This window comes from Schistocerca americana, chromosome 2 (genome assembly GCF_021461395.2).
Source record: "Schistocerca americana isolate TAMUIC-IGC-003095 chromosome 2, iqSchAmer2.1, whole genome shotgun sequence".
Lineage (NCBI taxonomy): Eukaryota > Metazoa > Arthropoda > Insecta > Orthoptera > Acrididae > Schistocerca > Schistocerca americana.
Genome location: NC_060120.1, coordinates 130,092,568 through 130,120,280, shown reverse-complemented (window position 1 = coordinate 130,120,280; position 27,713 = coordinate 130,092,568). Strand labels below are relative to the sequence as shown.

Genomic DNA, 27,713 nt, shown 5'->3' with positions numbered 1-27,713 from the left:
GGATACAAAGGGACTGCGAATCATGTTACTCAGTTTCCATTAGAGGCATCTTTAGAGCAAAATCAGCTAACTCATTTCCCTGAATTCCTGTGCACCCCAAAAACAGGAAAATGACATGTTCTTCCCCTGCTTTTGTAAGGAACAGAGATATGCTGAACAGATGTGAACACACACTGAGAATTTGAGTAGATGATGAATTTATGAATGTAGTGTTGTCTCTTTCGCTCCACTGCCTACAATGTTACATGTATCTAGGCATCACAGGGCGAATCTGAACTCCACTAACACAATTTTTGGGATTTTTCAGGAATATAGTCTCTGAAGGATTAAACAGAAAAAAATGCAATTATGATTTGTTCGGTTTATTTCCGAATAATCTCCGATTCTGTGAAAATATCTTGACAATAGTGAAAAGTCTGCAATATATAATAACCAAAACAGAGTAACACAAGAATCCTCAGATGCACCACAACAATACAGTGATGCGGTTGCTTTCACTGAGGGAAAAGCTGAGCATATTGCCATCATGCAGCTCTTCTATTGCATACAAACCTAGTGATATCGCTTTGTATGCTTTGTATAATTATTAACTCAAGACTACCACTGCCACACAAACAAACCCCAGCAGTGCTGAATACAAGCAGAAGGGTAAAATGTGAAGTGAGAATTACCATTGTTACTGCTATTACTGGTTGAGAGCTTTCGTTCATTACCAGATGGCTGCATTACAGGATGAACTGCTGATCAGAAGGTGGTGGTTTTTTTTTTTTTATACCATAGTGCCAGTGAATGTGTCTTGACAGCTTTGAAGGCTTGTGTTTTTATTATTTTCCTTGTAACACACATTAGTATCATGGTCAACATGTTCCACTATTATAAACACAATCACAAAAACACAAAGTAAAGGGCGAGTCACCAGTAGCACTTTTACAATGAACAATCTGATATCACAAACACATCATCGCACTGTAGAACATGAGAAGCATATGTGGTATCACACTGTTCATTGTAAATGTGGTGTCACCGCCAGAGACCACACTTGCTAGGTGGTAGCCTTTAAATCGGCCGCGGTCCGGTAGTATACGTCGGACCAGCGTGTCGCCACTATCAGTGATTGCAGACCGAGCGCCGCCACACAGCAGGTCTAGAGAGACGTCCTAGCACTCGCCCCAGTTGTACAGCCGACTTGCTAGTGATGGTTCACTGACAAATTACGCTCTCATTTGCCAAGACGATAGTTAGCATAGCTTTCAGCTACGTCATTTGCTACGACCTAGCAAGGCGCCATTATCATTTGCTATTTATCTTGTGATGCATGTACCGTCAGACCGATGTTCACCAATTATGGATTAAAGTTAAGTATTCCAGAAGCTACGTACCTTTTTTGCTAGTCTCTATTCCTTTAACTGTTCCAGACCTCACGCCAGCCTGCGTGAGCTTAAACGCGTGCCTTTCGGCTTCCTCAGAGTGGCTTGGTTGTCTTGCCCAGTCCACAAAAGTTGGCGACGAGGATGGGATAACTTTTGTGGACTGGGCAAGACAACCAAGCACTCTGAGGAAGCCGAAAGGCATGCATTTAAGCTCACGCAGGCTGGTGTGAGGTCTGGAACAGTTAAAGGAATAGAGACTAGCAAAAAAGGTACGTAGCTTCTGGAATACTTAACTTTAATCCATAATTGGTGAACATCGGTCTGACGGTACATGCATCACAAGATAAATAGCAAATGATAATGGCGCCTTGCTAGGTCGTAGCAAATGACGTAGCTGAAAGCTATGCTAACTATCGTCTCGGCAAATGAGAGCGTAATTTGTCAGTGAACCATCGCTAGGAAGTCGGCTGTACAACTGGGGTGAGTGCTAGGACGTCTCTCTAGACCTGCTGTGTGGCGGCGCTCGGTCTGCAATTACTGATAGTGGCGACACGCGGGTCCGACACATACTACCGGACCGCGGCCGAATTATAGGCTACCACCTAGCAAGTGTGGTGTCTGGCGGTGACACCACAGTAAACATGCTAATGGTGACTCACCAATTGCTCTGTGTTATTGTGACTGTGTTTATAACATGGGGATATATTTAACGTGATGCTACTGCATGTTAGAGGGAAAATAATGAAAATGCAGTCCTTCAAAGCTATCAAGACATGTTCACTGACACCATGACTTACAAAACAACCAACTTTTGGTTTAGCAGTTCATTCTGTAATACACCCATCTGATGATGAACCAAAGAACAAAACCAGTAATAGCAAGGGACAATAAAAGATGTTAAACAAAAAATGTCTTTAAATTAGAGGTTCTTAGCTGTTTCTATAACACATCTTATAATACAACCATGGAGCTCTCATAATATCAATTACTGACAAACTAGCTTCATAAACAAATTGTCAATGCCTCCTGTAACATGTGCTTCAATCATTGTTGGAAATTTTACTATAGCGAATAATCCAAAGCTGAAACATCAACAACTCTGTGTGTCCTCAATAAATATTTTCTGAAAGAAAATCAACATTAAACTCTTCACAAACAATGATTCTCCATTTAAATTTGCATAATCTTATTAAAATTGTTTTTACTCGTAGATGCATTATGAAACTTAAGATATTTCATGTTGGTGGCCAGTCAGTGTTACACACTCGTTTGCTTCTGATCCACTGTTGTGGCACAGCTTTCAAACATCTCTTTGATGCAATGTTCATTAACCTGAAGGTTCTGGGACTTAACTCCACTCTTGTATTTACTGCCACTCTCATTTCCTCTTAAAGATGAATCTATTTAGTTTCATTAATTTCTGTGATATGTTCTGATATGCACAATAAGCCTGCTGCTATTCCATCTATCCTTTCATTTTCCTGTAAGGCTGTGAGAAATTAATTCTTTATATTCACAGGCTTCTGATATTTTGATGGGAGACACTACATGCACTTCCTTCAATACTCATAGCTTTGTAAAAAACTGCAGTACTTTGTTTTGCTAGTAGGTGTTTCAGCTGTAACTATATTTATTGTGTACCCCTTTCTTTCTCATTTACCCTTTAAAAGGCTACAGAACACAATGAAAATCACCGAAATGTGATGGATACTGTTTTAGTCAAACTGATCACTTTATATGCACCCAGCTATTTGTAGCTGAGAGCTCTTTTGGAGGAATACTGAACTTCCAAAATCAAAATTGATGTCAGTACAAAAGAAAGTAAATGAAAAATTAGTAAAGATATGTAACTAACTATACACATCAGTGCAATGAAACTATTATGATTAAAGCAATAGACAAAAATAAAAAATAAAACACATGGGTAAGAATTACTGGACAGTGAATACCTACTGAAAAAAGTTACAAGTTTCTCAGAAGAGGGTTTGGGGGAGGGGGAGGGAGGGGGAGGGGGAGGAGAGGGGGAGGGGGAGGGGGAGGGGGAGGGGAGAGGGGGAGGGGGAGGAGAGAGAGGGGGGAGGGAGGGATTTATATGCACTGTTGGTTTACTGGAAGGGAGGGAGGGAGGGAGGGAATTATATGCACTGTTGGTGTACTGGAATGGAGTATTTTCAAGTGTAGCTTTGTCAAAAACTACCTGCAATATCCACCAATTTGACCAGGCTTCAGGACATCCATTTTGTATCGTAATGGTTCAGATCGAGATGCTAAATCAGTCAAGTTGATCATCAAGTTACGGCCTCTACAAAATCTCAAGTGTTTTGAGCATTCCAAGGATGAATCCTCCTGCAAACAAATGGAAAAATAATACAGATATACATGTAATACTTTTAAAGTTAGGATTAATTTCATTAAACATCTTTTAATGATTACACAGTTTGACATGCAAAATGTAAAAATGAAATAAGATAAACTTTGTTAATTGTGTCCCACTGAAACTGAAACTGGTGCTAAAATTTGCTTATTAGTTCAAGTTTCTGATCTGGAGCCATACCTGTATTACCAAACATTGAGCCCCACATACTGGTGCTTGGAAATACTATTTGGGCATGTCTGAATTCTCACAGTACGAGATCACCACATGATGGGGTACATGCTCTGCATGTTTTCACAAAGTAATCAGTCACATTTTGGCCATAAAAGGGACTTCATTTCTTAATAACTGCTATAATAAAGTGGTTACATTTTGATGATTCTCTGAGTACAATCATGAGAATTGTGTTGTTTTATGCTTCCAACTGGCAGCCTACTATTAATAGGCCAACACAATACTGTCCTTTGAATGTCTTAAAAATGAAGATAACTGATATACTTGCAGTGAAGTATAACATTTGCTTTGAGAGGAGTTCAGTTACATCTCCTATAAAAAAGGAGTAATTATTGTATTTTGATTTTAAGATAGAGGACTAGGATAAAAAAATGAATACCTTGTGTTCATTTACCCTCAATAAGTGAATGAATGGAGAAGGATGCCATATGCCGTATGGACTGCTGATGGTTTGGATGGAGTCTGCCAATTGTAATATTGATTCCTATTTGCCCCATAAACAAAGGCGTCTTCATGAAGAAGTATTGCAGAGCACATATTATTATGCTCTGCAATTCACCCTGCAGCTCATGACAAAGAGCATACTGCTCCTAAATTTCCAGACAGTCTATCTGTGGGCTTGAAAGATTCCTCAACTGAAGATGAAAACACCATCTAGTTGACAGAGGCATACTGCTTTCTAAGCACATCCTCCTTGATTCACAATATGGCACAAGTGGAGTTCAGTGATCTCTTCAGAGATCTAGATATTTCTTTAGAAAAAAAGGGCAAAACTACTGGTATCTCATTTAAAACAGTGGAAGTATTTATACAATTATTTGAAAGTGTCCATTTGGTAATATGACAAAGGAACTGGAGCAGTCCTTTAAAACTGCAGGTGACCTCACGACAAACTTTGAAGACACACACAGTGTGACGAATGCAGTGAATGTCATATGCCATCCTGAACAACGCAACTATTAATGGACACTTCAAAGAAAGTCTCAAAGTGGTACTTTCACACAATGGTAACAAGTTTCCTTCTTCATCTGTAGAACATACTACCAATCCAAAGGGAATATACCCAAATATGAGAAACATCTCGATAGCCTAACAATGGAAAATCCTGGATGGAATGTAACAATATTATGAAAAGGGTAGTTGTTACTCACCATATAGTGGAGATGCTGAGCCGCAGATAGGAACAACAAAAAGACTGTCAGAGAGTGAGCTTTCGGCCAACAAGGCCTTCGTCAAAAATAGACAAAACACACACACACGCAAAGCAGACAGCAAGCAGCAGTGCATGATGGGAAAGGCAACCGGACTGTGGGGGTAAGGAGGAGGCTGGGGCAGAGAGGGGGAGGGATAGCAGGATAGTGGTTGGGGCATGGTAAAGTGCTGCTTGTGGAACCATACATGGACGAGATGGAGGGAGGGTAGGGCAGCTAGGTGCAGTCAGGAAGTTACACGGAAGTTAGGGAGAGGGTGGGTGGGGAAGGGGGAGAGGGGTAGCGGAAAAGGGGAGAAGTACAAAGACTGAAGGTGTGTTAGTGGAATAGAGGGCTGTCTAGTGCTGGAATGGGAGCAGGGAAGGGCATCGATTGGTAAGGACAATGACTAACGAAGGTTGAGGCCAGGAGGGTGACAGAATTGTAGGATATATTGCATGGAGAGTTCCACCTGTGCAATTCAGAAAAGTTGGTGTTGCTAGAAAAGATCCAGATGGCACAGGCTGTGAAGCAGTCACTGATATGAAGAACATCATGTTGCGTGGTGTGCTCAGGATAGTTGTAGATTATGTGAGAAACCCGTTGAAAATTTATGGAGAAGTTAAAATTATTGCCATATTATTAGGACCGCAATTTGGCAATGCCAAGTATTATTATTTCACAGGGAAGTGAGATAGTTGTACTATGGACAGACACTATTTACAGAAAAACTGGGTGGAGGTACAATAATTAATTCCTGGAATGATAAATATTGTATATGAAACATTGACAGAGCCAAGCAGAGTTTTCTTCCAGCACTGCATTGGAAATTCAGACTGAGGAAGAATACTGAAAAACTTTAGGTGTAAATAGCTCTGCATTCACATACTTACATCAATGTTGCCAGGCTCAGTTCTGAAAAAAGGGAAAGTAGATAAGCTTATTGGTTTACATATCAGCGAACTTTTTAAAGACATTCAGTTGAATTTTTGGTAAATGACAAGGAGAAAACAGAACTGAAATTCCTTAAAAATTTTTCAAATTATTTTTGTCGAAACTTCAAACAAAAAAATTTCAAAGAACTTGTGGATGATCTCAAATGCCCATATGAATAATTGCAATGAAATGTATCACTAACAAAATAAATTTTGGAATAAAATGTGGATATATTCCCGTCAAACTGTGCTGATGTTAATGTGTACATGGCCAGTACTTACACCAGGATATTTCATTGATGGAATGAAAGTAAACAAGGAAATGGACTGCTGCCATGTCAAGTGAATTTGTTTGGTGGTGAAAGGGATACTCCTGTAGCACAATACTAGGAGCCATTCAAAATGAGACATCTTATCATTTTTTTAAGAATTACTTCATCTTTTCTTGTAAGATACATGCAATCACTATCATTATCTCACAAAGGACAGTCAATCTATGAATTTAAGCTTCATTTTTTTATTTTTGAGACACAAAAACAAGAAGAAATTACACACTATTCACCATAACATTGAATGCTTTAAAATTTGTAGAACAATGTTATCCCACTTTAGAAAAGTAGAAAGTGGGGTGTCTGCTAGCTTACATTTCTAGTTGGTGTGTATTGTACCAAAGATGGTTGTGCAGTTTTGAATCAAATGATATTTAGGAAACTTCCCATTTGAAGGAAAAACAGGAATTGTTTACAACTGTTCAGTTACATCATACATGGTTGGTATTTATAACTCTGGTGATGTCGGTTTTGTGGGCACTGGGATATTGTCTAATGCACAGAAATCCTAATAGGCAGAGATACTGCACAATAAACTTGCTTTCAGAGCAGGGAACAGTGTGCTAAGTCCACTGTTGTTTTGCCTTCTGATTAAATAAAATCAAGGCACACAAGACATGTCTTGGACCCTGGCTGAGAGTTCATAAAACCAATGTTATCGAAATTAAATCCACAAAACAAAACTGTAATGAGAAGCTGGCCTTGCAATGGACAGTATGTCTACTAACACTACAATAAAAAAGAATCTTTGGTTAATGTCCTAGCAGCCACGTAGAGATCCCGCATACGGAAACAGTGACACGTGAGGGTACAAATCCAAAGGCTATTCATTGCATGTTCTGAAAGGGATAATCCACAACATAGAAGAGTTAAGTAAAAGCAGCCAAGGCTCCCTTCTACAGTTCTTGCAGTGTCATGAACTTGCAAAATAAATCATATAAAAGATGCTAGTTGTAGAATATTGCTTCAGCATTTGGAGGCTTTTTTATTTTTTATTTTAAGAAATATGTATTATAGCAGACAGAGCAAGGACCATAAAAGGTCACTATAATTCACAAGAAAAGAGTACAATCAAATATAGCAGGGGTGTTGAGGCACAGACAAACACAACAAAAAAAAGTCTCTTAAATGTATTAAAAACGAAGACAAATGAAGGTACCCACAGTAAAGTAACATTTGCTTCGAGGAGCATTCAATTATGTCTCCTAGTCACTATTTTCTAATGCTACTGTACTCAGCATCTGTCTTGTTCTTTCTTTTCTTTTCTTGTTCTTCATTTTGCCTTCCAAACTGCAATGCATGCTCTTACTTACAAGCCACACTGTATCATCATTCTAGTCCACGCACAACACATGGCTACAAGATCACACTCACTATTGGTACAGCATTTCATTACCCACATTACTCCCACCATTATCATTAATCCTAGACCTTAAAATTGATCACACTTCCTGCATCACTCTTGCATATTTCCACACGTTATTTTCTGTACCTTCCTGTGCTACATGAACTTGTACTTCATGCTACCAACCCCTCCCCACCACCCATTCTTTCCCCTCTCTTATTCCGATTTACACTAATCTCATCTGGTCTAGACACATCTGCTGTCCCACTTCCTCATACATATACACCAACTGAACACAAGCCACATTAAAATCTTTTTATTTATTTTTGTCTTTGATCTCACTGTGTTTTCACATCGATTTCAGTTCGTTTTTGCCTTCCCCCATCAGCCTATTCCCTCAGGTTTCATCCTATTTCCCTGTACTTCATCTGCTCTGCTCTTCTTATGATTTTTCCCCATGACTTTTTGTGTATTTTTGGGAACTTTTTGCACATATTTCTATGTTATTTACGTATTTTCATCTTTCACCATGGCCATGCTCCATCCATCTATGCCAATACAGAAAAGTTTCCTTATCCCTAGCCACAGCCCAACCCAACATATTGTTCCTGCATTGGTGCTTGGCTCTTGGAATCCCCCCTAATGTCCTTACTATCAAATTACCTATCTACTGCTGCAATCCCTCTTTCCACAATGACCTCCATCTGTTCACATACTGCCAGTCCTTAACTCACCAACACAGTCCTGCAAAACCATATCAATCAGGCCCAAACATCCTTGCAGTATCTCTTCTCCATCTGTGAAATTCTCCAGATGTGTAATCCCAAATTCCTGGATCACATCTCACACACTGAAACTCTTATCCTCCAAGAACTAACGCAGCATGCACAACACCACCTCAAAAAACTCTCCAACCTGTTCTCTCCCCACTCCTGCCTTGGGCTACCTCTATCCACCACCTCTTCAACAGCCTCCAAACCTTCCCCACATACCGTCATAGCTGACAAACCCTACCTCGCAGACCTATTACATTAACCCCACCCTCAAAAACTTCCAGAATTTCTTAACCTCAAACCTTGCCTTGCTGTCATTCCCTAAATCCCTCAACATGCGAGCTGACCTTACATCAGCAGAAAGAACCAAAATCCACTACCTAAAATCTGACCCCCACCTTATTATCTAACCTGCTGACAAAGGCTCCACTGCTGTTATTTTGAACCACAAGGATTACCTGGCAGTAGGACTTCACCATCTGTCAAATCTGTCCACCAACAATCCTGCTGGATTCCAGATACCCAGCACGATCTCCAGCCTCTCCTCAAATCCTTAGGCTTTAGGTCTCAGGCCCATCCCAGAACCTCTCCCCAGAGTCTCTCTCTCTCTCTCTCTCTCTCTCTCTCTCTCTCTCTCTCTCTCACTCTCTCTCTCTCTCTAGACTTACCACTCCCTGCATGCACTCCTGCCTGCCTTCTACAAGCTTCCTAAAGTTCATAAACTCAGCCACCTAGGACACCCCATTGTGGCCAGTTACTTTGCCCCCCCACTGAGACAACCTCTGCTCTTAAAGACCGACACGTCAGCCTATTACCCATGACCTACCCTCCTATAGAAAAGATATCACCATTTCCTTCACCAACTCCCAATAGTTTGTGTCTCTACCACATGGTGCTCTACTCATCACTATTGATACCATCGCTCTTTACATTAATGTATCTAATTCCCATGGCCTAGCCACTACTGAACACTACCTTTCTCAATGCCCAACATACACAAAACGTACAATCTCCTTCCTGGTACCATGACCAACTATATCTTCATCCACAATTACTGCCACTCTGAAGGCATCACCTACAAACAAATCTGCAATACGGCAATGGGCACCTGCATGATGCCATCCTAGGCAAACCTATTCATGGGTCTTCTAGAGAACCCCTTCCTAACCATCCAGAATCCCAAACTCCTCATCTGGTTCAGAGTCACTGATGACAGCTTTGTGATTTGGATTGAGGGTGAGGACACACTACCCACATTCCTCCAGAACCTCAACACCTGCTCCCCATTCCCTTCACCTGCACCTCCTCAGCCCAACAACACCTCCCCCGATGTTGACCTCCACCTCAAATATGGCTAAAACAGTATCTCTGCCCATATCAAATATGCCAACCACCAGCAATAGCTCCACTTCAACAGCTGCCACCTGTTCCATACCAAGAAGACCCTTCCATACAGCCTAGCCAACCATGGCCATTGCTTCTGTAGTGACGAGCAGTCAAAATATACAAAATGTCTTTCTGAGGCCTTCATTGACTGTAATTTTCCCCCAACCTTGTACAATAACAGATCTCTCATGCCTTATATTTCCAGTTGCCCACCCCCTCGCCAGGTCCCATCATCAGGCCACAGATGAGCATTCCTCTCGTGACTCATCTACATCTACATTTATACTCTGCAAGCCACCCAACAGTGTGTGGCGGAGGGCACTTTACGTGCCACTGTCATTACCTCCCTTTTCTGTTCCAGTCGCGTATGGTTCGCGGGAAAAACGACTGTCTGAAAGCCTCCGTGCGCGCTCGAATCTCTCTAATTTTACATTCGTGATCTCCTCGGGAGGTATAAGTAGGGGGAAGCAATATATTCTATACCTCATCCAGAAACGCACCCTCTCGAAACCTGGCGAGCAAGCTACACCGCGATACAGAGCGCCTCTCTTGCAGAGTCTGCCACTTGAGTTTGCTAAACATTTCCGTAACGCTATCACAGTTACCAAATAACCCTGTGATGAAACGCGCCGCTCTTCTTTGGATCTTCTCTATCTCCTCCGTCAACCCGATCTGGTACGGATCCCACACTGATGAGCAATACTCAAGTATAGGTCGAACGAGTGTTTTGTAAGTCACCTCCTTTGTTGATGGACCACATTTTCTAAGGACTCTCCCAATGAATCTCAACCTGGTACCCGCCTTACCAACAATTAATTTTATATGATCATTCCACTTCAAATCGTTTCGTACGCATACTCCCAGATATTTTACAGAAATAACTGCTACCAGTGTTTGTTCCGCTATCATATAATCATACAATAAAGGATCCTTCTTTCTATGTATTCGCAATACATTACATTTATCTATGTTAAGGGTCAGTTGCCACTCCCTGCACCAAGTGCCTATCTGCTGCAGATCTTCCTGCATTTCGCTACAATTTTCTAATGCTGCAACTTCTCTGTATACTACAGCATCATCCGTGAAAAGCCACATGGAACTTCCGACACTATTTACTAGGTCATTTATAAATATTGTGAAAAGCAATGGTCCCATAACACTTCCCTGTGGCATGCCAGAGGTTACCTTAACGTCTGTAGACGTCTCTCCATTGATAACAACATGCTGTGTTCTGTTTGCTAAAAAATCTTCATTCCAGCCACACAGCTGGTCTGATATTCCGTAGGCTCATACTTTGTCTATCAGGCGACAGTGCGGAACTGTATCGAACGCCTTTCGGAGGTCAAGGAAAATAGCATCTACCTGGGAGCCTGTATCTAATATTTTCTGAGTCTCATGAACAAATAAAGCGAGTTGGGTCTCACACGATCGCTGTTTCCAGAATCCATGTTGATTCCTACAGAGTAGATTCTGGGTTTCCAAAAATGACATGATACGCGAGCAAAAAAAATGTTCTAAAATTCTACAACAGTGTCACCCAGGACTGGAACAAGTGAATCACATTTCCCACCATGGTTTCAACTACCTCTCGTGTGCCCTGAAGTGAGGAATGTGCTATCCACTATCTGCATTACCCCTCCCACAATGGTATTCCACTGCCCACCAAATCAGCACAATATCCTTGTCCGGCTCTACTCCACCCCTGCTTCTGATGCCTTGCCTCATGGTTCATATACCTGTAATAGACCTAGATGCAAGACCTGTCCCATACATCTTCCCACCATCACCCACTCCAGTCCACCCACAAGTATCATCTATCCCATTGAATGCAGGGCTACCTGTGAAATGAGTCAAGTGATCTAAAAGCTAAGCTGCAACCACTATGCTTTGTTCTACATGAGCATGACAACCAACCATCTGTCTGTTCACATGAATGCCCACCAACAAACTGTGACCAAGAAACAGCTGTATCACACAGTCAATGAGCATGTTGTCCAATACAATGTTCTCCATTTTAATGGCTACTTCACAGCCTGTGCTATCTGGATGCTTCCTACCACCACTAGCTTCTCTGAACTGTGCAAGTTGGAACTCTCCCTGCAATATACCCTACATTCACGTAGCCCTCCCAGCCTCAGCCTTTGCTAGTCATTGCCCTTCACCCAACTATCCCCTTCCCTATTCCCTCTCCGACACTACACAGTCTTCTATTCCACAAGTGCACCCATAATCTTTGATTTCTCTCCTTTTCCACCCCTACCCCACCCCCCACCCCACCTCCCACTCTCTGTGTAGCATACGGATTGCATCTAGCTGCCCTATCCTATCAACTCTGCTTGCTCCACAAATAGCACTTTACCATTCCCCACCCACACAGAGCTCTCCCCCCGCCCCCTCCCCTACCCACCCCAGCATCCTTCTTACATCCATCACTCAGACTGCTTCTCCCATCACGTACAGTTGCAAGCAGTCTGGCCTTGGGAGGCACAGAGAGAGCTCATGTGTGTGTGTGAGCTGCATTTGCATGCGTGTGCGTGTGTGTGTGTGTGTGTGTGTGTGTGTGTGTGTGTGTGTGTGTGTGTGTGTGTGTGCGCGCGCATGTTGTCCATTTCAGAAGAAGGCTTTCTGGCCGAAAGCTCATGTGTTTAATAGTGTTTTTGTAATTTCTGTCTCCAACTCAACATCTCCACTACATGGTGAATAGCAATCTATCCTTTTCACAATATTGACATAAAGAAGGATAACAAAGATGCTCAGGGAACTTAAAGAGAATTGTTTTGAAAATTGCAACATTGTCTGGCCGAAACACTGTTGGATCAATTTTGAGAGACAGTATTTGGGGAAGAATGTGCAACAATTCTGCTGCCTCATCATATATTGTGCACTGGGATCACAAAAAAGAATACAAGAGAAATCAGAGCATGGAAACATTGTAGACAGTCCATTCCTCTCCCCCCTCCCCAACGACTCTGCTACAAACACAAATAAAGGATATGACAGAAAAACACGAATTTTGGTGCTGAGTGCCATGTAGTACATACGCCACCTGCCACCTCCCAAAGTCCCACTGTCCGGCCACAGAGGAGCACTCCTCTCACGAATCAGTACCACCCAGGACTGGAGCAACTGAATTACGTTCTCCATCAGGGTTTCGACTACTTCCTGTGATGCTCCGAACTGAGAATGTTCTATCCTCTATCCTTCCCACCCCCTCTCACAGTGATATTCCACAGCCCACTGAACCTACACAATATCCTCATCCATCCTTACACAATCCCTGCTCCCAACTCCTTGCCTTTTGGCTCATATCCCTGTAATAGACATAGATGCAAAATGTGTCCCATACATCCTCCCACCACCACCTACTCCAGTCCGGTTACAAACATCACCTACCCCATCAAAGACAAGCCTACCTGTGAAACATGTCGTTTACAAGTTAAACTGCAACCACTGTGCTTCACTCTACGTGGGCATAACAACCAACCAGTTACCTGTCTGGAAGAATGGCCATCAGCAAACTACAGCCAAGAAACAGCTGGACCACTCTGTTGCTGAGCACATGCCCAATGCAATGTTCTTCATTTCAGTGACTGTTTCACAGCCTGTGCTATCTGGATTCTCCCTACCAACACCAGTTTTTCTGAACCATGCAGGTGGAAACACTTCCTGCAACATATCCTATGTTCTCGTAACCCTCCTGACCTCAACCTTCATCAGTCATTGTCCTTACCCATCTAACCCCTTCCCTGTTCCCTTTTCAGCCTACACATCCCTCTATTCCACCAACGCACCTTCAGTCTTTTTTACTTTTCTCCTTTTCTACTACCTCACCCCCCCCCCCAATCCACCCTCCCCAGCCCCCTGTCTAACCTCCTGACTACACCTAGCTGCCCTACCCTCTCTCCACCTCATCCATGTACGCTCCCACAAGCAATGCTTTACCAGCCCCCAACCCTTACTCTGCTATCCCTCCCCCTCCCTGCCCAAGCCGCCTCATTCCCCCACAGTCCTCTCCCATCATACACTGCTCCTTGCAGTGTGGCTTCAGCAGCCAGAAACTGTGTGTGGTCATGTGTGTATGTGTCGCATTTGCGCGTGTGTGTGTGTGTGTGTGTGTGTGTGTGTGTGTGTGTTTTTTGATAAAGGCTTTATTGGTCGAAAGTTCATTTTCCAACAGTCTTTTTGTTGTGCTCATCTGCACCTCAGCATCTCCCCTACTGGTGAGTAGCAACTATCCTTATTTTAATACTGGTATTGTACTGTGAAGTATTTATGAACATATATTTATGTCACATAACTGTGTACATGTTTTTGTATTGAAAACTGTGATGATGAGACTCTTCTTACTCAGCTCTAGTTATATTTGCAAAGGCTGGTTTGATACTCCATGCTAGTCTATCATGTGCAAACCTCTTTATCTCTGGTTGGTTGGTTTGTGGGGGTTGAAGGGACCAGACTACAAAGGCCATCGGTCCCTTGTTCCACGGCCATAAAATCCTACAAGAAAACAAAGAAAAAAAAAAACAAGCAATTGAGATGACAAGGAGCGACACAGAACCAGAAAGACACAGACAAAGACCAGACAAAAGGAATTAAAAGCACACAGAGTGTGACAGTGGTTGGCCGATCATGAAAGGAAAAGCCAACCACCAAGAAACACACTAAAAACCACAATCTAAAACTGGAGGCCAAAGGCCAGACTCAACATAAAAAGGACACAAACCCTCAAATTGAGCGATAAAAGCATCCTACACGAATAAAACTCAAAACTAAGTCTGCCATTGCGGCATCATCCGATAAAAGTGCAGGGAGCATATCAGGCAGCGCATACATCTGCCTGAGCATAGTTAAAAACGGACAGGCCAACAAAATGTGGACCACTGTCAACACTGATCCACAGTCACCAAGGCTGGTGCATCGACAGCCTATTTCACCAGTGTGTCAACATGTTCATTACCCAGGATGCCGACACGACCCGCGGTCCACAGAAAAACGACGGAGTGGCCACAACGAGCAAGAGTATGGATGGACTCCTGGATAGCCATCGCCAGACAAGAGCGAGGAAAACACTGGTCGATAGCTCGTAAACCACTCAGGGACTCACCTGAGCAGGAGCGGATATGCTCTAGGGCGCAAGAGATGGCGACCAGCTCTGCAGTGAAGACACTGCAGCCAGCCGGCAATGAGCATTGCTCATAATGATCACCTATAATAAGAGCATAACCGACACGACCAGCAACCATTGAACCATCGGTATAGACCACATCAGAGCCTTGAAACGTGGCAAGGATTGAAAGAAAGTGACGGTGAAGGGCCTCAGGAGGGACTGAGTCCTTCGGGCCCTATGCCAAATTGAGCTGAAGGCTTGGGTGGGGCACACACCATGGGGGCATATGCAGAGGGCCCGGAAAAGAGGTTGAAGAGAGAAAACCTCAAGCCCAGAGAGAAGAGCCCTGACACGAACCACGATCGTACACCCTGACCGGAGCCGCCGTTCTGGAAGATGGACGACCGAGTGAGGGAACAGGAGACGGTAATTGTGATGCCCAAGCAGGCTGCAAAGATATGCAGCATAAGCGGCCAGTAGTTGATGGTGCCGGATCCGCAATGGAGGTTTGTGCGGAAAGCTCCAGTGGCGGGTTGGATCCCACTGTGAAGGATGGGGTCAAGCAACCATAAGCCAGGCTACCAAAATCTAGACGGGACCGAATTAACGCCCGGGCAGCTTGTGTGACTCAAGCAGTGAAGAGTGTCAAGATGCTGCCAGCAGTTTGTTTAAGCTGCCGAATATGAGGGAGCCAAGTCAACCGGGTATCTAAAACCAATCCCAAAAACCGATGTGTTTCCACCACAGCTAGAGGTCTGCCATCAAGATAAAGCTGTGGCACAGGGTGAACAGTGTGATGCCGGCAGAAACGCTTAACGCAGGTCTTGGCAGCAGAAAACTGGAAGCCATGCGCTACAGCCCAAGACTGTGCATTGCAGATAGTGCCCTGCAGCTGCAGAAAGGCAGCACCAATGTCAGTGGAGCTATAGTACAGGCAGAAGTCATCAGCATACAAGGAAGCTGAGACGGACGTTCCCACCGCTGCAGCGAGCCCATTAATTGCAACTAAAAAGAGGCAGACACTCAAGACAGATCCTTGTGGGACCCCATTCTCCTGAACTCGGGAGGAACTATGGGAGGCCACAACTTGCACACGGAAGGAACGAAGCGACAGAAAATTTTATATGAAAATCGGGAGCGGGCCCCGAAGACCCCACCCATGAAGCGAGGTGAGGATGGGATGTTGCCATGTCGTATCGTATGTCTCCCGCATGTCAAAAAGGACAGCAACCAGATGCTGACAGTGGGCAGAGGCCATACAGATGGCAGACCAGATTATCGGTGGCAGAGGGGCACTTATGAAACCCACTTTATCTCTACATAGCCACTGCAATCTACAACCACTTGAACTTTCTTGCTATGGTCAGGTCTTGGTCTCCCTCTACAATTTTTACTTCGGCCCCCCACCCCCCCTCCCACTTCCCTTCATTACCAAATTGACAATAATTAAATGCTTCATGGTGAGTCCTATTAACTGATCCCGTTTTAGTCAAGTTGTGCCCGAGTCCCGGCCGCATCAGGCTACACTCCAGGCACATACCTTTAGAAAGGACTTCCTATAGCTTAAATGTATGTTACATGTTAAAATATTGATCTTTTTCAGAAACACATTTCCAGATACTGTCAGTCTGTATTTTACATCACCTCTACTTCAGCCACTGTCAACTATTTGTCTCTCCAAATAGTAAAATTCATCTACTACTTGTAGTGTCATTAGCTAATATAATTTCCTCAGTATCAATTGATTTTAATTCAGTTACATACCATTATCCTCATTTTACTTTTGTTGATGCTCCTCTTATAATCTGTCTTAATGACACTATCCACTCCTTCCAGCTGATCTTTCGCATCCTTTGCTGCCTCTGACAGAAACATTATTCCAACAACAAAGAATGCATTCCAGGCCACATTGTCAAATGGCATACAAATTGTACAGAAACAGGTTTGCTTTTCTTCCATCTTCTAAAATAAGACATATGGTCAACACTGGCTCGTGTGTCTTACATTTCCTCACCTAAACTGATCTTCCTCAGGGCCTGCTTCCACCAGAGTTTTCATTCTCCTGCAAATATTTTGTGTTATTATTATGGAACCATGACTTATTAAACTGATGGTTTGGTGATATTCACACCTGTCGCCACCTGCCTTCTTTGGAAATGGGATTATTACATTCTTCTTGAAGTCTGAGGGTATTTCACATGTCATATATATCTCACCCAGATGAAATAGTCATGAATGATGATCCCAATCATACAGTAATTCTGAGCAATTTTTCTCTACTCATGGTGCCTTGTTTTCACTTACGTCTTTCAGTGCTGTGTCAAATTCTTCTTGCAGTGTCACATCTCTCACCTTCATTTAGTTCTTCTTCATTTTTTGTAATATTATCTTCATGTTTATTTCCTTTGCACAGCCCTTCTATGTAATCCTTCAACCTTTCTGCCTTACCTTCTTTGATTAGTACTGACTTACCACCTGAACTCTTGATAGGCATATATCTGGTCCCCTTTCCTCCCCAAGTTTCTTTAATTTTCCTGTAGGCAGCATCTATATTTCCCACAAGACTCTATATTTCCCACAGTCTTGCATGCTTCTACAGCTTCACATTTCTTCTCTAGCCATTCATTGTTTACTATTCTGCACTTACTATCTATCTCATTTTCAAATTTCTGTATTCCATTTTGTGTTCTTTATTTGCTACATTTTTACATTTTCTCCTTCACTCAATTAAATTTAATATCTTATAGTAAGGCATGAATTTGTACTAGGTCTTATCTTGCTGTGTATGAACCTCTGCTGTCTTCTCTCAAAGCTACCAATTCACCATCTATTATAGTCCTTTCCTCTGTTTCAATTAGTTGTCATCTAACATTCCACAGAATCTCTCAACAACATGTCATTCTTCCAAGTTATCCAGGTCCCATCTCCTTAATTACCTACTTTTCTTCAGTTTTAATCTGCAGTTCAAAAATAATATTTACGGTCAGAGTTTATATCTGATACTTTAAATGTTTCCAGTTTAAAATGTGATTTCTTAATCTCTGTTTGATTATTATATAATCTATCTGAAATCTTCCAGTGTCTCCAAGTCTGCCCCAGATATACAATCTTCTTTCAAGAGTCTTAAACTAAGTATTTGCAATTATTAAATTATGCACTTTGCAAAATTCTACTAGTCAGCTTTCACTTTCATTCCTTTCCTTTTATCCATTGTCTTCCTCTTCCTACTGTTAAATTTCAGTTATCCATTAATGAAATGAAGAATTTCTTTTAGCTCCATCACACATCCAGAATGAGATTTTCACTCTGCAGCGGAGTGTGCACTGATATGAAACTTCCTGGCAGATTAAAACTGTGTGCCCGACCGAGACTCGAACTCAGGACCTTTGCCTTTCGCGGGCAAGTGCTCTACCATCTGAGCTACCGAAGCACGACTTACGGCCGGTACTCACAGCTTTACTTCTGCCAGTATCTCGTCTCCTACCTTCCAAACTTTACAGAAGCTCTCCTGCGAACCTTACAGAACTAGCACTCCTGAAAGAAAGGATACTGCGGAGACATGGCTTAGCCACAGCCTGGGGGATGTTTCCAGAATGAGAAGGTAGGAGACGAGATACTGGCAGAAGTAAAGCTGTGAGTACTGGCCGTGAGTCGTGCTTTGGTAGCTCAGATGGTAGAGCACTTGCCCACGAAAGGCAAAGATCCCAAGTTCGAGTCTCAGTCGGGCACACAGTTTTAATCTGCCAGGAAGTTCCATCACACATGTTTTGAGTCTCTTCATCAGGACATCTAGTAGGCTTACCTGTACTACTTTGGTGAATTTTGGCTATGATAATGCATTCACTATTCTGTTCAAAACTGTTTGCCAGAATTCTTATTTTCTTTTTCATTATTAGGCCAACTCCTACATTACCAATGTTTCATTTTGTGTTGGTAACCCTGTACTCACCTGATTATAAACCCCCTTCTTCCTGCCAGCACATTTCACTAAGGTCCACTACATACATAAATGGTAATTATAAAAGTTTGAATTGTCACCTCAAGGTAGTAAAATTTGTATTTTTTTTTCTTTTTTGCAGATAAATGTCCACCACATAAATAGTAAAAAAAAATTAAAAAACGGCACAGTCCATTTCAACTTTATCAATGGACTACATCACTTTCTTATGGTTCCTCTAGCAGTGTGCTACAGTATTGTGGCAGTGAAATTTCAATGTGTACCAGGACTGCAGATGTGTAACTACAAAACCAACAAAAATTAATTACAGAACTTTATTTTCTTGAGGTCATAATTAAAACTTTATGACTATTACTGATAACTTCAAGCTAACTACATTTCAAGTTCACTAACCTACTTAACTGATTAACAGAACTAAAATTCTCTACTCTGACCTGCAGAGTGCCACGTTCATTTTTCCTCCTGAGCAGTCTCTGCCCTGAGATCTGAACAGAGTACTGCCTTACATCTACATATATATACTCTGCAAACTACTGTGAAGTGCATGGCAATGGATACTTAGCATGGTACCACATGTTAGGTTTTATTTCCATTATTGCATATGTGGTGCAGGAATGACTGCTTAAATGTCTCTCTGTGTGCTGAAATTCATCAAATTTTATCTCCACAGGCCCTACAGGAACAATACATATGCGGCTGAAGTAAAGTTCTAGATTCTTCATTTAATACTGGTTCTCGAAATTTTGTATTTCGCCTTCAGAGTGTTTTATCCAAGAGGATGCCATCATCATTAAACCATACAGCAGAGCTGCATGTCTTTGGAAAATTCAATGGCTCTATTTTCCCTCGCTTTCGACTGTTCACAGTACAGACATAGCAAGGCCATGTTGGCTTTACGTTACAAGGCCAGTTTTGTCAATCATCCAGAAGGTTGCCCTGCACTACTGAAAAGATGGAACCACAGCTCCTCCAGTATGGCTGTCTGTACATTATCGATGTCTGTATCACTGAGGCAACCGAGCTACCCCACCCTGAAAGGTCCATTGTTTGTGAGGGCAGGGGGAGGAGATGTGGGGGCAAACCTATCAGCTTGATATGTAATGGTTGGAAAAGTGTGATAATTTTATGAAGTCTATTAAGCACACATTTTTAAATAGTGGTTAAATGATGTACTTTGTAGGATTTCATTCTTTCCTTCACCTTTTCATCAAGACTGAGTATTAGTACAAAATATTGTGCTGAGTTATTATGATGCAGTATGGTTTTAAGTTATTAAGTGGATATTTAGTTGTTGCTGACACATAACAGCTTACCACAAACCTTAAATAATGGCTCACACATCACCATCATCTCTTCAAGCTGTTGACGAACATATCCAAAATCACCCTGGGTATAAAAAGTTTGGAGCTGGTCTTGCTTTGACTTCACCCATCCCCGGTGATCACCAGGACACAGAGGCATTGAATATGACTCCTGTAGCTTGCAGCCTTGCTCATATCCCCAACAAGCCTTTACATCTAGATACTCCTGCAAGAGCAAATGGAACAGCATGTAAAAAGTTCAGTCTTATGAAGTGTCTCATTTGTTTCATCTTAAAGTTTGTTTCTGGTTGTGTTTCTTCATCATGAAATCAGTTAGCATGTAAATCAAATTTACGATGTCTTGGAACACAGAAATCTACATTAAATTGAAAAATAATATTAAAATATCTAAGAGCCAAATGGGTAAAATACAGATACAGTTACAAGTTTATTACATCCTAAAGTAGCTAGCAGCATAACAAATAGATACTGTAGAATACTATGATTTAAGAGGTATGTTTATTTTTTTTCTTTAACAGGAGATAAGGAAAAATGTTGAGAATACAGAACAAATAACATCCCTTCAAAGGTGAGGGTACAGTGCACAAGGGTACAGCACTGAAAATAATATGAACGCCTTAGGGATTATTTACTGAAATGTTTGATCAGCTGGTTGAAGACAATAAGTTTGTTGAGTACAATCATCAATGAGAAATGAAGTTTGTATTTAAGCAGCATAATGAATAAGTAAAATGTAGGAATCAAAGCATCGCAAATCTATGACAACGTTCACAATATAGTCTTGACAGTTCAAAGTTTAATGTCTTTTGTTTCGTTCTGTGTTCCGTTGTCCAGCGAAATATTGAACAGGGCGCCAAATGTCCCGTTTTTTCGTAATCAGTAGTAACCTTCTCTCTTTTTGTTTCGCCGCGCGGTCTAGGCGTCTTGTCACGGTCCGCGGGGCTCGCCCCGTCGAAGCTTCGAGTCCACCCTCGGACGTGTGTGTATGTGTGTGTGTGTGTGTGTGTGTGTGTGTGTGTGTTTAGCACAAGCTAGTAGTAGGTAAGTAGTGCGTATGCATAGGGACTGATGACCTCAGCAGTTTGGTCTCGTTAAGACCTTACCACAAATTTCCAAATTCCGTTTTGCTTCATTTTGTGTTTTTATTTATTTTTGCGTCAGTTCAGTGTCTTAGACAAGGTTTTGTAATATTTTCTTGAATCTTGGTTTGTGTTGAATGCAAAAATGGAACTGTAGAAATAACGGACGGATGTAAAAAGTTTTCATTAAGAAAGCTACAGGGCTATCAATGTTCAGTTGTATTTGTAGTTACAAATTAGCTATTTACTGTTACCTGATATAAATTTGCAGTAGATGCAACCTACACGATGTATTCTGACTGTTACTGACAACAATGAGAAGTAAGCGGAAGTTTCAAACCTGGGTTCGGCAAGCTTGCTTTAGTGCGCTGCATTGTGTGTTGCTTGGTGTGTGTGAAACTAACTAGTTCCCGTTAATATGGAGAAAAGAAAGTGTTCTTTCTCGAAAACATGAAAGAAGTGTTCCCTTTCTTGAAGGAAACAATGAGTAGGAAGGTAGAAAGTACGTCTGTGTCGTTGTTTTTTTCCATTGAACATGGAGGACGTGTCGAAATAATACAGCACATAAAGAAAAAGGAGCGCCTGTCGGCAGTTTCTGCGAGAACTTCTAGCAGCATAACTTTCTTTGTAAGTACGAATAAACTACAGAGGAAGATAAACGAATCGCTGCGAAAGGTCTGCGTTGCATACCACAAAACACAATCATTCTTTGCACTCATTGGATTGCACGGCTCTTCTCATCATAAGATGAGATGAAATTCACATGTTCTATAAAAACTATAAAATGCGAGTCGGTTTTAGTGACGTTTTATCGCCGCACGCAATGCATGAAGTTCAGTGAAAACCTAAGTGTCTGTCTGTGGTGGTTGATACATCATTTCACAAAAGCTCAAAGCTAGTGCTGATTTTAGATAGGTACTTCATTCCTACCAAAGGTGTTCAGTGTAGAGTAATTGGTCTTCGGAACACTGGCGGAGAAACTGCAGAATTATTAGCTAGCTATATTCTGGATATTTTAAAATAGGAAATTTTAGTTGACAAGGTCGTCGTATTTTGTGCATATAATTGTAATACCGACTTTAGTGGGTTCAAGAGGGCAGGAACAAACAATGTTTATTCCAAAGTGGATAATATTCTCAATATGAACATTCAAGGCATCGGATGTGTGACCCATGCGGCACACAATGAAGTTCAAACAAGTGCAGACATTCTTCTCATTGACATAGAAACAATAGTGAAATTTTTCAACATTTTCACATTTACACTGTGCGTGTGTAGGGACTGAAAACAACTGTGATTACGTTGATACTGAAATCAAGCAAGTTCCAGGTGGTGAAACTTGATGACTGTTGTTGCAGGAGTTTAAAGAATTACTGATATGTATGAACCTTTGAAGTCTTATTTTCTGTCGCAGCACAGGTATCCTACATTGCTGAAACCCAAAGTGACATTTTTGGCTCCATTTCACACAAAGCTAATCGAAAATATTTTCTAATTCAATCCAAAAGTTGGAAAGAACGACGAATTCAGAAACAGAATCAACTGAGGAGGGAGCTGCTGAAAGAAGGAAAAAAAAACAGTAACAGGAAATTCAGTAAGTTTCAAACTTCAGTTATGTCTTCAATTTTAATGAACTTGGAAAAGGAAGATTTTTCACTCAGTCAAAATACAAGGCAACATTTCAGAGAGAGATGATTGTATCCAAGAAACTTGAGGACTGGGGAAAAGCTAATTTGGAAACATAAAAGGGAAGGTGTGATGTATTCTGTGAGACTCTGTAAAAATATAAGAGATGCTAGTGAGTTTTGCTCTTGTTACACCAGGCACAAATTTTGTTGTGGAAAGGATATTTTCAGTTGTCAATTCCCTTTGGACTGCCGAGAAAAACCTGTTTTACCACTGAAACTACTGAAGCAATTGTAATACCTAAGACTCATTACCAAGACCTTATATGCAAGGAGTTCTACAACCTGCTATTAACAATTCATAGTGATGCTAAATGATCTACAGATTTTTGACATATACATTAGGCCTAGTGTTTATTTGCTAGAAATCATTCTATCAGTATTTTGAATTATAAACAGTTCTTGGAAAAACGATGAATTATCACACGATAAAGGAGCGCTGTTGCAAACATGTTTTGAAGTTTCTTGTTAAAGTCTATGCCTTTTGATAGTTTAAATTTTAGTAGAAGATGCAATCATGTGTGCAAAATATTTTCTGTTTGTCTAGTATGCCATTTTGTCCCATTTTTTTACCCCAATTTTTTGCAGCTGTCCCTTCCTTAAAGAAAAGAAGTGCAACAATTTGCTAAGATAAGAACAGAGAACTACACAAAAGCAGAAGATGCTATACCTGATACGGTGCAAGTCTGGCAGGAAATCAAATTCGGATATCAACCATGAAATTAAAATGAACCTTAACAAATTATAGATGCAAGTTTTATGTTTGTTGTGAAAGGATGAAACCAAAACTAGGCTATATCATAAAAAAAAACTTTAAAATAACTGCTTAGTTGTATATTCCACATTTAAACATATTGTATGTTGTTTTATTATTATTTATTAGTTTATAAAAATGACAGTGCAATGAAGGTGGTACTCCCAGATAATATTAATTACTAATTGTTCACTTAAAATCACAGTGTTCATTTCAGAATGTAAGCTTCTGGAATTGGGAACACAGGATATTTCCACAAGCCAAAAAATGTCCTGCATCTTCTCAATAATTGTCCTGAAGACTTGCCCCAACATTATCTTAGTCAAAATTACACATGCCAGATGCGGTTTCCCTGTAGCTACAACTGTCCACGATGCTCATAATTGGCTGCCACAGAAATAGCCCATATATCACAAAAATCTGACTGACTTTTGTAAGCATTTTGCAATATATGTCATCACTAACTACCACTTGTAGTTCCTCAACCTCCACACAGAGGCTGAGAGACAGACTGCATGTATTAAGGACTATTCCACAGTTCAGAGGAAAGTTAAGGTTGCATGATTTGGCTGTAATGATTAGAATAGTGTTAAAAAAACATATTGACTGACTATTCTGTCAGTTCTTGGTAGAACATTATGAATGACACATGGCACTGGTATAATATTCTACTATATTTATTATTTTACAAACCGGCTTTCAGCTGTTATGCTATCATCAGAGATAAAAATAAATACAGGGTCATTCCACGTCAAGGGGACCAGGGATCCCCACTCGACCATCTCCAAATCTAATGAAATTTGGTGTGAAGATTCTATACGACCTTTGATGGTTACATACCAAATTTCAGTTCAGTTTCTTCAGAGATTGAATTTTTAGGGGCTTTTAAAGAGAGACACTCCCTCTCACATCACATACGAAGGCACAGATGTGCCAAGTTTGCTAGGCTTTTTTAAAAGTTCTAGTACATATTTGGTGTAACATACATAGATAACTTTTTATCTTGAATCACACCATGGCAAAAATTTGGGATTTTGACAACTGCTACTTTTCAAATGAACCAATCACACCAAAACTTAAGAGGGTTATTCCTACCTATGATGTTCATATATGGATGAAATTTAATTAATGTCTGATGCCTAGAAGAAAAGATATGCATCTGCAGAGTTGGCCAAAAGTTTCAACCTGCAAATTTTAGGGATTTTTTTGGTTGGGGGGGGGAGGGGGGATGTTATCTCAACTGTATCATGTTCAATCCCTATTTTCTTGCCACAGCTTGAAACAGTATGCTTTAAGCTTTCAAAGCTATATCGTTTAACTTCTGGATCTAGCATATTGATGGGTAAGAATACATTTCAGGAGTTATACTATTTTCGCTCTTTGAGACGATTGAAAAGTGAAATGTTTTCCTCATTAAGTCCCACAGTTAATTTTTTTTGAGCATATAAATAAGTTTCAAACATTAATTGAACATATGCCATAAAACAAGTATAATACACAATACAGCAAATTTGCCAAACAAAAACACTGAAGAGTCAGTTCCATTTTTGGTTAAATAGTTCTACAATTTTGTCAAGGACAGATTGAGGAAAACTGTATTGTCTTCCTGGTGACAAGGGTATCATCTTCCTGCTGCTGCTGCTGCTGATGATGATGATGATGGTGCTTCTAAAGTCATGAAAAAATGTTGCTCAAGAATCCAGCAGGTGTCTTTAGCAGTTGGCCTGTGGAACGAACAAGCGGAACCATGTGGGTGCATAAAGCTGATGAGGACATCTTGTTGTTCATGTGAAACTTCACACACTTTTCCAACCCACCAAAAATTGTCATACATACATACCTACATACATGCAACATACTGTCCTGGTTGTAAACTTGCTGCTGCTGGAATTTCTTCATCTGCTTTGGAGGCATGAATTGTGAATGCTGTAGCTTCATTGGAAACTCTACTTACTCTGAGCTGATTACAGGTAATAGGCTTAAACTGATGTTTTTCTCATATTCCAGATATTTTATGACCCATGGCAAACCTTGTTTCTTTATCGGGCTGAATTTCTTCCAAAATATTCTTTTGGTACATAAAAATTTTATGCTTGCAATATTGTCATTACAGAATTTGAACAAATCATATGGAGGCAGTAGTTGGTTATCTAAGGGCCTCTGCAGACTAGCACAGGCTGTCCGCTAATGTCATAAGGCAATTGACCTGGGCTTGTTCCAAAATACTCCATTTGGCAGTGGTGCCAAAATCCTTTTCAGGCAGATATAAATTTTTGAAATTCTTATACTGAGCAACTGCACCTGTACTAAAGAAATAAATGTTCTTAATGTTTTCAACCTATGTCTTTAAATATGCTATTAACTTTATTTGGAAGTCATGAGCAGCAATGGTATCATGATGGAGACAGTCACTGATCATACAAATGCTAATACTCTGACATTCTTTGCCACCAAAATAGATAACAAATGGATGTAATGTAGCCTGACTATTCCCCCAATGAAATCCTTGCACAGCATCTTGAACAACAAATGAATAATTCTCAGCAAAATCCATCAATGTAATCTGCAAGGTTTCTTTTTGGATGCTTAAGGTGTTTTGTCACAAAGTGATGGCTTCTTAAATTGGTAGTTTTCAAAATCAGTGCCTCCATGAAATATTCAACAGTTCTCTGACATGTCTCCAATGTGTTTTGACAATATGGACCCATTGTTGGTATTACATTGTTTCTTGAGGATCATAGTCTTTAAAAGCATCTGCAAGAAAAGCCTCGAGTATTTTTCCTTGACATTCCTCACAACATTGCAGCATACAATCTTTTGATTCCAGACTGCATACAGTCCTCCCCCCCCCCCCCCCCCCCCCAAAAAAAAAAAAAACCTTGTAGTCATATTGGATGGGTGTTTCTGAAGGCAACATTAATTTGACATTTTGATGAACTGCACATACACATATTGAATGTGATCCAGTAGCACCAACTATAGTACACAATCTCGTCCTGAGCTCACAAAATTTTGAGCAGCTCAGTTGATATCTATATTGCTTACAATTAGCAATGAACATTTCTTTCAGGTTTCAAAGCAGCAGATGTTTCTGCTTGTGAATATTTTCCCCATTTATTCTTACTGCAACACAATCCTTTTAGCCTGGGCATAAACAAGAAAACTCATCGTCTCCTAAAAAAAGTGAGGACAATTTGTTTTACTTCATCATTGAACCTTTTCCCATTAAGTTCTTCAATTAAGATATCCATATCTTTAGAGTTTTGCACTCTTCCATTTGTATTTGAGCAATATCTACTTGGCTCACACCATTAGCTGTGGAAATTGCCTGAGTAATGCAGCCTTTTCAGAACTTTGTGCTAATGGCGACTGTCCAAGTGATGATAATGAAGTATTAGCAGGAAAGCAAGCAACAACATCATCCATGTCTTCAGTGGATGGTGATTCTTGCTTATCCTGGATGGATGATTTCTTTTCTTCTCTCACAAATTTTCTGATCATGCTTAAAAACTTCATTAGACAGTAAATTGAGCCTATCAGACATTAAAATGATTACTGCTGTTAAAGCCTTCTTGGTTATGTGTTTTTCTTTACCATATGGGTTGTAGCAAGTCGTCTGCAGGAACTGAAATTTTGTCATTAACAAGACATTATGTTATGAACAAATTTGGGCATCTTCAGTAAAATCAAGCCCAGACCTACATCATAGAAGCTCCTTGTCCATTGGTGACATTTCCTTAACTGATTGTAGTTGACTTTTGTCATAATATAATAGTGATGACTTTTGACAATCAGCTCCATCTGATCCACTAAAGTAGCTGGGTGAAGGGGTTTCTTGGTCTCTTTGTTCATTTTATACAATAATTTATTAA

The 27,713-nt window shown here is 40.8% G+C and overlaps 1 protein-coding gene across 2 annotated transcripts in view; it reads right to left on the bottom strand.

Annotated features, from left to right (window-relative positions):
• The window catches only part of LOC124596506 (EGF domain-specific O-linked N-acetylglucosamine transferase), a 138,163-nt gene that overhangs the window by 87,555 nt on the left and 22,895 nt on the right, over positions 1-27,713 (bottom strand). For both annotated transcript variants that reach the window (XM_047135667.1, XM_047135668.1), the window contains exons 3-4: positions 20,322-20,528; positions 3,568-3,716 (exon numbers count right to left, since the gene is read on the bottom strand). In XM_047135667.1, coding sequence (XP_046991623.1) covers positions 3,568-3,716; positions 20,322-20,528 — 356 coding nt within the window. The remainder of the gene's footprint in view (positions 1-3,567; positions 3,717-20,321; positions 20,529-27,713) is intronic.